The 11,998-nt window shown below is 43.1% G+C and overlaps 2 protein-coding genes across 3 annotated transcripts; one reads left to right on the top strand and one right to left on the bottom strand.

Annotated features, from left to right (window-relative positions):
• The first annotated feature begins 242 nt into the window (after window positions 1-242).
• On the top strand, window positions 243-4,659 carry LOC147193788 (uncharacterized). Of its 2 annotated transcripts, XM_086130680.1 has the most exons (7): window positions 243-595; window positions 755-825; window positions 1,607-1,810; window positions 1,903-2,017; window positions 2,177-2,249; window positions 2,365-2,456; window positions 2,935-4,659. In XM_086130680.1, the coding sequence occupies exons 3-7, from the start codon at window positions 1,607-1,609 to the stop codon at window positions 3,999-4,001; spliced, it is 1,551 nt and encodes a 516-aa protein (XP_085986806.1). In that variant the 5' UTR covers window positions 243-595; window positions 755-825; the 3' UTR covers window positions 4,002-4,659. The 2 variants fall into 2 exon arrangements, with proteins under 2 accessions (XP_085986806.1, XP_085986807.1); XM_086130681.1 differs by having other exon boundaries at window positions 243-825.
• dpp3 (dipeptidyl-peptidase 3) lies at window positions 4,400-11,857 on the bottom strand. The gene is made up of 19 exons (XM_086130672.1): window positions 11,796-11,857; window positions 10,872-11,037; window positions 10,482-10,626; window positions 10,298-10,387; window positions 9,540-9,677; window positions 9,372-9,446; window positions 8,827-8,917; window positions 8,592-8,722; window positions 8,372-8,502; window positions 7,698-7,756; window positions 7,426-7,620; window positions 7,234-7,346; window positions 7,037-7,129; window positions 6,498-6,560; window positions 6,114-6,238; window positions 5,913-6,033; window positions 5,524-5,703; window positions 5,142-5,304; window positions 4,400-4,972 (listed from the first exon to the last, which is right to left on the bottom strand). The coding sequence occupies exons 2-19, from the start codon at window positions 10,994-10,996 to the stop codon at window positions 4,833-4,835; spliced, it is 2,178 nt and encodes a 725-aa protein (XP_085986798.1). The 5' UTR covers window positions 10,997-11,037; window positions 11,796-11,857; the 3' UTR covers window positions 4,400-4,832.
• Window positions 11,858-11,998: the final 141 nt, after the last annotated feature.

Genomic DNA, 11,998 nt, shown 5'->3' with positions numbered 1-11,998 from the left:
AGGGGGCGCACTTTCGACACAAAACTGAACCGTCTTTACGTATTTCTCAATACAAAGAAGGGGTTTAAAAATAAACACAAATAAAATAGATCATATTAATCATGTATCTTTACTTTAATTTCCCTTGTGTACTCTTGACAAGTACTTTTTTTTTAAAGCAACGCTAAATTATGAGCTACGTAACTCAGGAACTGAATGCTGTGACGTCATAACCAAAGTACGACATGTTTTTAAGAAGCATTCCTTTAAATATCGCTTAAATCGTACATAGTGCGATCGCTGTGCACTTTATTATCGCAATTAGCTATTTAATGCTAAATATGTTAATCCAGTTCACAAATGTTTACAGGTGATATCAGGTGAGAGGGGAGGAGCTCCCGAATAAGAAAAAGGAAATGAAATGAAGAGGAAAAGGAAGACAAGAGTAGAGGAGGGAAAAGGAGAGAAAAGAAGACACCTCTGGACGTGGGAGCGTATGTTCTGACAGGCTTCAGTGTTACTTTCCATAGAAGTTTATATTAATAATTTATATTAATAATAATAGAAGCATGTTGTGTTATCCAAAGAAACTCAAAAGTGTGAAATGTGCAACCAGGTAAAAGCATTCCTGTTGTAAGTTTGGGTAGCTTTCCTTAGATGATGATGTTGAAATATAAACCGTATACATGTTTCACTCATGTTACATAATGGATTGTACTGTAATGCTGTTGTCAATTCTGTGTGTACACTGTATTTTCCGCATTTATTTCCACAGCTTCCCATAAGCTGCGTCTGCCCGTGAACCAAGTCTGAACTTGCTGACACGGTCCAGGATTTATCACGCAGGTGTGTGCAGTGCTTCCTGTTGTAAAAGCTTGGGTTGCAGCTTGTTGAGTTTGTATGAACCACACCTGCTGCAATGGATTGAATTTATTAAAATATTTGAACAGTTGTAGATACTTAAACTCCTCCAGTTTAAGTATCTCAAATGAGGGCAGGATGGAGTGGGAGATCGACAGGCCGATCGGTGCAGCGTCTGCTGTGATGCGAACTTTGTATCAGTCTGTTGTGGTCAAAAAGGAGCTTAGCCAAAAGGCAAAGCGTTCAATGTACCAAGCAATCGACTTTCTCACCCTCACCTATAGTCACGAGCTGTGGGTCGTGACCGAAAGATTGAGATCCTGGATACAAATAGCCCAAATGAGTTTCCTCTGCAGGGTGTCCGGGCTCTCCCTTAGAGATAAGATGAGAAGCTCGGTCATCCCAGAGCAGCTCAGAGTCAAGCCGCTTCTCTTTCCCGTTGAGAGGAGTCAGATGAGGTGGCTCAGGCATCTGATTAGGATGCCTCCTGGACACCTCCCCGGTGGAGTGTTCCGGGCATGTCCCACTGGCAGGAGGCCCCAGGGACGACCCAGGACGCGCAGGAAAGATTATGTCTTCCGGCTGGCCTGGCAACACCTTGGGATCCCTTGGGAAGAGCTGGAAGAAGTGGGTGGGGAGAGGGAAGTCTGGGCTTCCCTGCTAAAGCCGTTGCCCCCGCGACCTGACGTCGGATAAGTGGTAGAAAATGGATGGATGAATTTCACCTGAAAGTCCAATACATGTTTGTGATTTCTTGATTTTATAGATGGCACAGCAAGATGAGCCTCTGTATGATTTTCCGGAGCCCAACCAGGGGTCAGAGCGCAAGTTCATGGGCCACCAACGTGGAGGTGGGTCTCTGAAGAACATCAGCGTCCTGGACCGGCTCTTGTTGACGGTGCCCGTCTGGATGCAGTTGTCAATCAACCCTGCCACCGCCCTGCACATTCTGCAGAGGGAGCCTCCAGGGGTCAGACACGCAAAACAAAAAAAACCCCACTCGCTCGTTTGGCTTTTTTAGCCTTTCTGAACTTGACAATCCAGTCATGTGTTGCCTTGCAGGCATTCCTGGTGCGAAGGTCTCGCACGTCCCAGAGAAATGTGTTGTGCGTGCGGCTGGTGGATGACAGTGTGCCGTCCTTTGTGCAACAGTTTGGCATCAGGGAGGAACATTCGAGTAAGTCTTGATCATTAAGAATTCAGCCATTTGTCACAATACACCCCATGGTGCCAGTTGACTTTCAAGTTCTAATAAACATTTTTAAAAATATTGCAAATGATCAGCAGAATCAGTAAACTGCAGTATTTGTCACAACACTTCACTTGTCAATCTCAGCACTGTCTCTGGAGACGTCAGCCATCAGTTTTCCAGACCTTCCAAGACTCGTTTCATTCTATTGTGTCAGCAGGTAAAAATCATTTTACACTAATTCTGCCATGCAATGCGCCCTGTTGTTATATGGTCAGAATAATATACTGTGTATATTAAATATATTTATATTAACTCATGATACTTTGTACCAGAGATGTACTACCCTTTCCCCTGGAGCTTCCTGAGGCCATCGCAAAAGCAACCTCCCACAAAGAGCTGGAGTCCATCTCTCACATGGGGATAGGTTGGTTTCTCCCAAAATCTGATAAATATGTTTGTGAATTACATATTTAGGGTTTTTTTTGGGAGCCCTCTGTGGATCAGTTTATTTTTGTTTCTTTGAAACCATTGCCTTTTTGAGGGCTTCAGTGTGCCCCAAAATAAATAATCAAATTTATGTATTTTAGGGGTCTCCAACAGAACCCCGAAAGACCCATTCAGTAGAATGCCCTGTAAAGTTAGAAAAAAAAGCCTACCATTTCAATGATTAGCATGATATTGGGTGGATATATCTATCATAACAGTATGCTTGGAAATATCAAGGACCCATACCCCATTACAAACAGGAAATTAGCTATTTTGTTGTCATTTTTGTAGAAAAGTCTTTTTTTTTTCCCTTCTCATCCCCAGTTTTATGGATCAACATTCAAGTTAGTGGACATGATTTCAGTTAGGACGTTCTGTAATTACTGTTCACAAACACCCATCAATTTCTTCACTAGAATTCTGGAGTTCACACCTCAATGTCCGGGGGCCACGGGAGCCTCCGAAGACCCAGACGAACGAGGACAAGACACCAAACTCTTTAGTCTCACCCCCACAGGATACGACCCCACAACCACCCTCCTCAGCTCCGCCTGATTCCAGTACACAACCCGACTCGGTCAACCAGATGACTATTGACGATTGTCCCCAAAAATCGTGCCCAAACTCTGTCCTGTTCCGGGAATTTTGTCCCATCGAGACGCGCAGCCCCAGGGAGCTGGACTGCGGCTCGGGCCTGGGCGCCCTTTGCTTCATCAACCCTCTTTTCCTGCAATCCGACAGCATCCCGTCCAAGCGGCGCCTGATGAAACGAAGCTTCAAGGTGCGGGTGTCCACAGAGACATCATCCCTTATGTTGCCTCCGCTCGCTCCACCGCCCCCACCCCCTCTTATGCCCAAAACTAGAGGAAAACGCAAAGTCCAAAACCTGACTACACCTGCATCCCAGGACTGTCAATCATCACAAGCCGTTCACCCCTCATCTGCAGAGGAGGAAATAATGGAAGTCAGACTCCCTACTTTGGTGGAGCATCCTCCTGTCAACACCGACTACATGCAACCATCCTCAGCCATCACATCCTCAGTTTCCCCCTCACTCTCTTCGTATCTCGCCGAATCAGTTCCGCCACTTCCTCCCAAAATGTCTCACACCCCTCGCGACCCTCCAGCCGCTTCTCAACCCAACCCCTCGAATTATCAATTTCCATCTCTTTCGCCCAGGGCTCCTCTGTCCCTCTCTAGTTCCCCCTATCAGTCTCCATCTTCTTCCCCTAATGTGCCCTTCTCTCTGTCGCCCTTCTTTTCACCTTCCTTGGCTCAGCTGGTAGAGGCCGGGGAAACACCGGAGTCCCGAGCCAGGGTGAAAGAGGGACGACATGAGGATAACCGAGTGGAGGAATTACACAAAGAAATGGTATCGGCCTCTCTGGCTGACACAGATAGCTGCAGTTCCTTCAGTAGTCTTGAGGGCGAGGTAGAGATGCCACAAGGTAACGATCATGTCCAGCAAACAGCATCTGAGTAAATTGGTTATTTGCGACACAAATTATAAATGGTGACAGTATTCAACATTCCCTTTTGTATTAAAAAATATTAAACTAATTAAAATATTTAATGTACTGAAAATACATTCACAACAATATTTTTTAAACTTTTTCTATGAAAAGAATTGGTGTCATTTTATTTTTTTTTTGTATTCATTCAAGTGTTTGATTTAAGAATGATTCACATTTTTGCAGTATGGTGGACTAGTGTCTGCCTCATGGTTGTGAGGTCCTGAATTTGAATACAGAATGTATATAGCGGAAATAAAAAATATCGCCATTCAATTTTATTGTGTACAGTCTATCATGAGTTGTTTTGAAAATATTAAATACAATGTTCTGTGAATGTTAAATGACAATCAATGCAACAATTGTTGGATCGTTTAAAAAAAAAAAGTTTTATCAAACACTTTAGTTATGCATGTCATATTTTCTGTCCCAGAAGCTTAGTACTGTAAATATTGTCACATGATGAGGACAAAATATGCATTTCATTCTTTTAACATCTGTCCAAAATTAGGAAGCTATGGCAGTGTTTTCATAGTCTTAGCATGTAAATTAAAGCGAGACCAATGCGTGTTCTTCACCTATTTCATGTTTTGCCATATGACAGCAAATAAATACAGTATTTGTCAGCAATTTGAAATTCAGGTTTTGTGTATAATGCCAACTCTGGACCAATGCTGAGGTTCTGGCTACAGTAGATCTGTTCTGTTTTTTTGACTCTACGACTTGGTGAATGGTTAAGTCAGTCATGAAGACTATCTAAGGAGCCTCAAAACTAAAACTGAGGAGGAACCCCATCCTCGCCATCAACACCAACAGGAAGAATCCATTCTGCTCATCTCCAACAGGTCGGCCTCGAGTTTGTCGTTGTCTTCGAAGCGCTCAACAAAGGACTGAATCAAGCCTGATGCGCTGCTTTCGTACTCGACCAGCTCAACACTCTCCTCTGGAAAAGCACAAAATACGAAAATCAAGTCGGTGAGTGATTTTTTTTTTTTTTTGTAAAAACAAAAAAATCACAACTCTTTCAACTAAACAGCTGAGGTTTACGGTTTTCACACAAAATCAAAGTGTGATGCTTATATATGGTCCTCTGCTGCGAGGTGAGAATATACCATTGATTCTGGTGTTGGCTTGGACAAATATCTTGCGATCTTCCTTCCGCAGCAGCACCGTCTCACGAAGGCGCATGAAGTTGTGGTCGCCGTTCTCGCTCACGGTGGAGTAGCCCTCATAGAAGGCCCGGCCTTTGTCCACATCCGCTGTTGACTTGAAGACCTGCAAGATGGAGGATGCGGGTTAAATAAGGTGTGGTGGGTGTGACTCGGAAAGGGCATGTGCAGAACAGTTTACAAGAACCAGACTTCAAATAAATAAAAAAAACATGTCTAAAGGCGCCACTGCAAATATCCCTTCTTAAATCACACTATTCAATACAAGTGAGGATGGACTTTGCTAAATGCTAAGATTGTCCAGTCATAGGCTGTGAAAAAATACCTGCAGTTTACAAAGGAACTTGTGGATGGCGTCCTTGCCGACGGTTTTTATCTTGCTTCTGTCTAGTGTGATGAGAGCGTCGGGCTTGCCGTCGGCTCCCGTGACCTCCTTCAGGCCCACCAGACCTTTGCCGGCTTCCAGCAACACACGCAGGATCACGAAACGTGCCTGCATGTGAGCCTGAAACAAGATAGCCACGTTTCAAGTGAATATACACAACACAGATAATCAGTCTTGATTGACAGAAACCTTTCTACTATACTGCAATTTGCAGCAGTCTACAACTACGCAGCAATGAAAGCAGTTTCCACCAATGCAGCTGAACAGGGACACCAAAAGCTCTCATTAACGACAGTCAGTTTATAGGACAAGCTGTATGGACTGTTCACCTGTCTCCAGTTTTTGCTCTCGGGCGTGTAAAACTCCAGGCCCAGCAGTCCACCACGCAGCATGCTTAACCAGTTCACATAGACCACATCCTCAGCGTCCTGGCCCTCATGACCGAAAATACTGCGGCAAAAAAAAATAGCAGTGGCTAATATAGCATGGCTTCTCTTGTCTTAAAGAACATCGACAATCACAACACCCACCTAAGTACATCCTTGTTGAGTGACAGGTAAAGTCCCACACACTCGGCCCTGCATTCTTCATAAGAGGAGGCGAGGGTGGAGAATTTACTGTCCCAAGTCTCACTGTCCTGGTACCAACTGGAAACCTAGAAATACGTACACACGCACCATAAGGAACTGAAGTGCTGCACCTAAAGTAAAGAGTTAATTTGTGTACAAATTGCAGAATGCATGTCACATAAAAGGCTGCATTTACATAGCAAGTCCAAGAGCCCAATTTCGAGTTAATCCTTTTTTTGGAAGGAGGGTAGGGGGATTTCCATGGACACTTCAAATGGAACAGATCTCAAAACCATATTGGATTTTTAAACCACATTTGGAAGAGGCCCCTTTGCCGAGACTCACCAGCTCACCAGTTTCCGGGTTGATCACTGTACTCTGGTCAAAGTTGAACTTGCCCTTGTTGTCCTGAACAGGAAGCCACACATTCACACAGTCAAATGAACAATTGCCTAATTTACATACATAAATACACACACATAAAAAAATTGGCATTATTAGTCAGTCCCACATGGTCTTATTTTTTTATGTATTATGAAAACAATCGTGTGTTGAAAATAGCTTGAGAGCAAATCTCAACTCGACAACTGTGAGAGGTCTTGTCACTCCACCTCATCCTCACTTTGAGAGAGCCTGCAGCATCATAGCTCAACAAGATTGAAAGCTGCAATGGAGTAAGAAATCATCAATCATGATTCGTTTTGCGATCTGACATGATTTTGGAGACGTGTTGTGCTGGTGGTGCAAAGCAGTATATGACCTCAGTACAAGAAAGATGCTGTCGTTTGATTTCCTGAACAGCATTGATTTTGGAGAGTGAGGTTTCCACCTGAAAGCGACTATTTGCCAAGACAGGAATACAGATGAACATTTGGCTGACAGACCTGGACGAACAACTTTCCGCTTCCATGGCCCAGCAGTTCATGGAGTCCGACTTGCACCTCAAATGACGGACTCTTCCACTTGACAAACAAATCCTGGCACAAACGGACATGTCAATGAAATTTGGAGGAACGGGTTGAGTGTGTGTGTTGCACAGATGGTAGTGGATTGAGACCCAATGGCCATCTTGATGCTTCACCTTGTCATCTTCCTCTAAGAATGTCAGTTTGTCTTTGTCCGTAGAGTAAGCCACGGCCAGCACATTTCCGAGGGAGACATTTTTAAATCCCTCTGACTGCCTGATGTCATCATCTGTTTGAAGAAGCACAAAGATGGCTTTGAATGGAATGATGTCAAACAACAATCAACCTTCATATGTTAACGCACGCACAGTTGGGAATGTTGATGCCAGCTGGAATGCCGCTGCCAGCGAAGGTGAGGACGTCAAGGGAAGTGAAGTCCGGTTTAAGGAAAGTGTCTTTCTCAAATTCCCTTGGCCAGGGAAGCTCGGGGAGCAGCACTTCGGCCGAGCTTACAAGTTTGGCAAAGCGCTCGCTCATTGCCTTGTTCACAACTGCCACGAAACCTAAAGCAGATAACCACGAGAAGGTTGCTAAGGAGAAGAATGGCAGCAAAAACACAGACAACACATCGGCAAGCTACCTTCAAACTCTCCTCTGGAGCCAAAGGGGTCCCTGTAGCTTTCAATAAAGCCGATGTAGCTGAGGCGGGGGGGGGGGACAGTTCCAGATATTATTACCAGAACATGAAACAGTGACTGAGTCATCAAGTCCTACAGTATATTAGAATAAGGCAAGGTTGGGGAATAAAGTATACAACCAGTCAGAACATTTTATCAGACCATCCATCGATTCATTCATTCATCCTCAAAACCACAACCACAAAAAGTACTTGGGGCATATTTGATCTTCGCATCATATATTTCTTCTTAAGTATGGCCCTTGGAGGACTAATAAAAATTGAAATGCCCTGATATACGGTAGTATGTGGTCTATCTGGTAGTCTTCGATCAACACACAAACAGCATTATGGTTCAGTAAAAATTGACTCAAGAAAACTATTTTCATGAATTTTAGAGGAAAATGAGAATTGGTCTGACTCTCCAGTTTTATGTCACAAGATGATACCCCTTGACTCGTTGCCTACAAACTCACATTCACGCCTATGAACAAGTTTAGCATCCTTAGTGACGCTAAAATGCATATTTTGGAACGTCAGAGGAAGCCGTACTAAATGTAAGCCAATTTAAAGACCAAAATATATGCATCAACTTTTCCTGTTCACTTTGATGAATGTTCCCATGATTGTTTGCTCACCTCTCCACAATTGGGCCCTTGTCTTTGATCCAGTAGCGCGAGCCCTCCTTGTGGGCTTCTACCGAGCCCAAGGTGAAGCTCTGCATGTACTCCCCGAGCATCTTCTTCTGGTTATCGTTGGCAGCGTGAGCCTGTGTTTCGTTTGAAACAGCAACCAATTTCAAATCGGGATGAACAGGGGGCAAAATGCCTAAAAAAAACGATGAATTCTCTCACTCACTTGAGCCTTCTGAAGATAAAAGCAGACCCTCTCCATGAGTGGAGCATAGTCCCCCCTTTTCACGGAGAACTCTTTTCCCTCAAAGTCAAAGCACCCGCAGCAGGATTCACACTCGCCATCCACCGTGCAGTCTGTTTACCAGTTGAATGTGTTAATACAATGTCCTGCATGCACCTTGTTAACATTACGGTGACCCGCACCGATGCTATCTGGGTTATTTCATTTGACGACTGACCTTTCTTCACAGCGGAGGCCAAGCGCACCTCGTAGCAGGTTTTCTCGCCATTTTCCTTTTTAAACAGTCGGGTGTTGTAAGCGGACAGTTTCTGAAGAACAGAAGTGACAGTTAGGCACATCTGACAAAACGAGATTAGCTTGGACATGGTTTAAACCAGATGTGGGCAATGTATGAACATTTGACCACATACAGCCCACTTGTTTTTATTTTAATGTGGCCCAACTAGTCTTTGTATATTTGTTGCATTCATTTATCCGTTCCCGTTCCATGAAAATCACAACTACAATGTAGAATGTGAGGCTCACGACAAAAATATCACCTCCATCTAACATGCGTGTTACTGCTCTTAAATGATGCAAAAGGCCATTTTAACTTTATTAACTCATTCACTACCAGCCAATTCTGAACCAAGTCTGAAAAGACGTTTAAAAACGTCTTTGGGAGTGAATGTGTTAATTGATAAAATAATCGATAGAATACTAAATAAACAAAAATAATAACACCCGCAGCCCTAATTACATCTCCATGTGAGTTAGGCTTGCCTTCGAGTCAAGGAACTTCTGCGCCAGCTCAGCATCTTCCAAACAGCAGTTTCCTGAGAAGTAGGTGGTAATTCCCTGAGGAAAAGCAGAGAGTGACACAACATGAGCTGAAGTATGACCACCAACATTTTTCTAGTAGTCTGCATTTTAAAGGTTCCAAGCTCCCACCTTGTCGCCAAGGCCCAGTTGTTTCTGTTTGTCCTTCAGGGAGGAGATGAGACATGAGCAACTGTCCCACAGAGCACCCATCTCAGCAGGGTCCTCCTGAAAAGCCTGAGTGGCCCTCACTAGAGCATCCAGTTTGTCCTGCGTATGTAGAACCAAATATGATAATCAACACATTCAAATGGATAACAGTAACAAAAGAATGCAGCATTAATGATCAGTACCAATGCACATGGCTTTTACATGCAAGTCGGCCATGTAATTTTACAAAGTTTAAATCAACAATTCACTCGGTTGCCATGGATTACTCCTCACGCTTTTTCAATCATTGTTGAAGCGTCATTTGTGTAAATGTTAAGCATGTAACGCTTGACAAATAAAATCATTGTTTTCGTTTGTTTTTTCATGAAGTTCCATATGTTCAATAAACCTGAATTAAATAGCGGCAACTCTGGGCAAACATATCAGCAGGAGATAGAGAGACTTTTAAGCAACCTTTTTTCAAACTGGTATTTGATTTAGTCAAAAATTATTAACAGGTAAGGATAATGAAGTGCATTAAGGTGATATACTTTTGTTTTTTGTAATCCGTTTTTGGTATTGTTGTAAATTGCCATTGACTAAGTAAAGTCCGGTAATATACATTAGAAGTCCACAGTTCTCGTGAAAGTAACAAAAATGTTTACAACACGTTACAATTCAGAAACGGTAACACTGTAACATACTATACGAAACATAAAATGTCCAAAAACTACTCTTACCTTGGGCAAATTTGGGACAAACTTGGAGTCTCCAAAAGACTTGTAGTTTCCCATGTTGGCGTAGAGACCTGCTGCATACACCAAGAAGGCCTGAAAAAAAAAACAAACAGGACAGAAAAAGCGGTGATTGAAACATTACCAAAGTGTGCACAGAAATGGCAAAACAAATTAAATGAGGACATACCTGGTACTCCTCTGAGCTCAGTCCGGCTGCTGTCGCTATAGCTTCCAGCTGCCCAGGTGACTGCTTTCGGAAGATCCTCTGTAGAAGGACGAAGATGACAGGCGACTCTGGGGATGTTTGCAGGAGCACAGCGAGCCCTCCATACCTAAGACAGGAGCACTGGTTTGTTTTTTGACATTGAAATGAATTTGATTTATTGTATAGTGAACTCCCACCTAGTCACGATTCCCAATTTTTCTCATAACCCCCAGTTTTTCACCAATTGTGTCAATCTAACCTCCACGAACAGTGTTAGTTCACTGTACAGTATAAACATATTATCCTTCACGCAACAATCAACACATCAGCTGCTCCTTCCGGCCCAAGAGGACAGTGAGGTCAATGACGTACCAAGACGCACGTGACAAGTAGTGGGCATACATCTTCTCCTGCGGGGAAAGCAAGCGAAAGGCCTCAGCGCAGTCGAGAGCGGAGATGCCGATGTCATTTGGTAGGAAGTACTGAGAGTCCACCATCTTAGAGTGTGAGGTTGTCAGCGGCGAGAAGTAACTAAATTCTGGAATAAGGGAGGGTGGGGGACACATGTAGATAGATTATTGGTTCTTTTCTCCCTTATTTTATTAAACTACAGCATTCAGTGCAATCAAAGAATAGCAAGCAGGGTATATTCCATAAACGCAAATCATTATCTACTATGATGCTTCTCCACAGATGACAGACCATGAATGTTTTAGCCATTACAGCAGGAGCACTTTTTAAAAATTTAAAATTGAAAACAAATTAAAATTAACATATCTCCATTCATAAGCAACAGATATTCCATGGGTTTCCATTCATTCTAATGAAATGCATGGTGTTTACAACCTCCATGGTTAGTTGTGAGTTGGGAAAACCAAGATAAACGGGTGGAAAATACCAGAGGGAGGAATCATTACTTTTTTCTTTATTGACACTGAGGGTACAATATGCGTATCGAAACCGAAAACATCTAATTTGTTAAAATAATTCCACCGTCATCCGTCAACTATGTTCCACCGTATCCAAGAAATAAATACCATATTAAGTACTGTGCATTTGGTGCAATCGTTTGCTGAAAAGAGGTTTAATCTGCAACCGCTAGAACAAATATCGCAGAACTAGCATTCATTGCCGTTTGATATGCCGTGCAGTTACTTTCGAACATAGAACCACGACTTTTACAAGATGGAACTCGAATCACAACCTGTATTTATTAATTTTGTACAACTACGATGGATGTTGAATTCTTTCCTGTGCAGAGCTAAGGATGAATTAACGACAGCACCGGCGTTTTACCTTGTTTAGTCTCGATAGCTCCAGCTCATGTCAAAGTGCAGTCTCACGCTGCACACTTCCGGGATATATCCTATATCCCGCCTCTTGGCCTATCACAGCTCGTATATTGCGGCCGGTGGAAATAAGACTGAATCACTGCATGCCAGTATCGTATTTAAACGTTTTGCAGCAATACTTTAGTGAATTATTTACATTACACGTTA

The sequence above is a fragment of the Hippocampus guttulatus genome, chromosome 15 (genome assembly GCF_054856545.1).
Source record: "Hippocampus guttulatus isolate MCC_2025c chromosome 15, RoL_Hgut_1.0, whole genome shotgun sequence".
Classification (NCBI taxonomy): domain Eukaryota; kingdom Metazoa; phylum Chordata; class Actinopteri; order Syngnathiformes; family Syngnathidae; genus Hippocampus; species Hippocampus guttulatus.
This window is presented reverse-complemented; position numbering and strand designations above follow the sequence as displayed.

What these genes read in the sequence shown, in the direction of transcription:
- LOC147193788 (XM_086130680.1), top strand. Translation starts at nt 1,607, where the DNA reads ATGGCACAGCAAGATGAGCCTCTGTATGATTTTCCGGAGCCCAACCAG. An exon ending in TCATTCTATTGTGTCAGCAG is followed by an intron (nt 2,250 to 2,364) that starts GTAAAAATCATT and finishes ACTTTGTACCAG; the next exon opens with AGATGTACTACCCTTTCCCC. An exon ending in CATCTCTCACATGGGGATAG is followed by an intron (nt 2,457 to 2,934) that starts GTTGGTTTCTCC and finishes TTTCTTCACTAG; the next exon opens with AATTCTGGAGTTCACACCTC.
- dpp3 (XM_086130672.1), bottom strand. Translation starts at nt 10,996, where the DNA reads ATGGTGGACTCTCAGTACTTCCTACCAAATGACATCGGCATCTCCGCT. An exon ending in AAGGGCCCAATTGTGGAGAG is followed by an intron (nt 7,757 to 8,371) that starts GTGAGCAAACAA and finishes CCCCCGCCTCAG; the next exon opens with CTACATCGGCTTTATTGAAA. An exon ending in TGGCATCAACATTCCCAACT is followed by an intron (nt 7,347 to 7,425) that starts GTGCGTGCGTTA and finishes TTCTTCAAACAG; the next exon opens with ATGATGACATCAGGCAGTCA.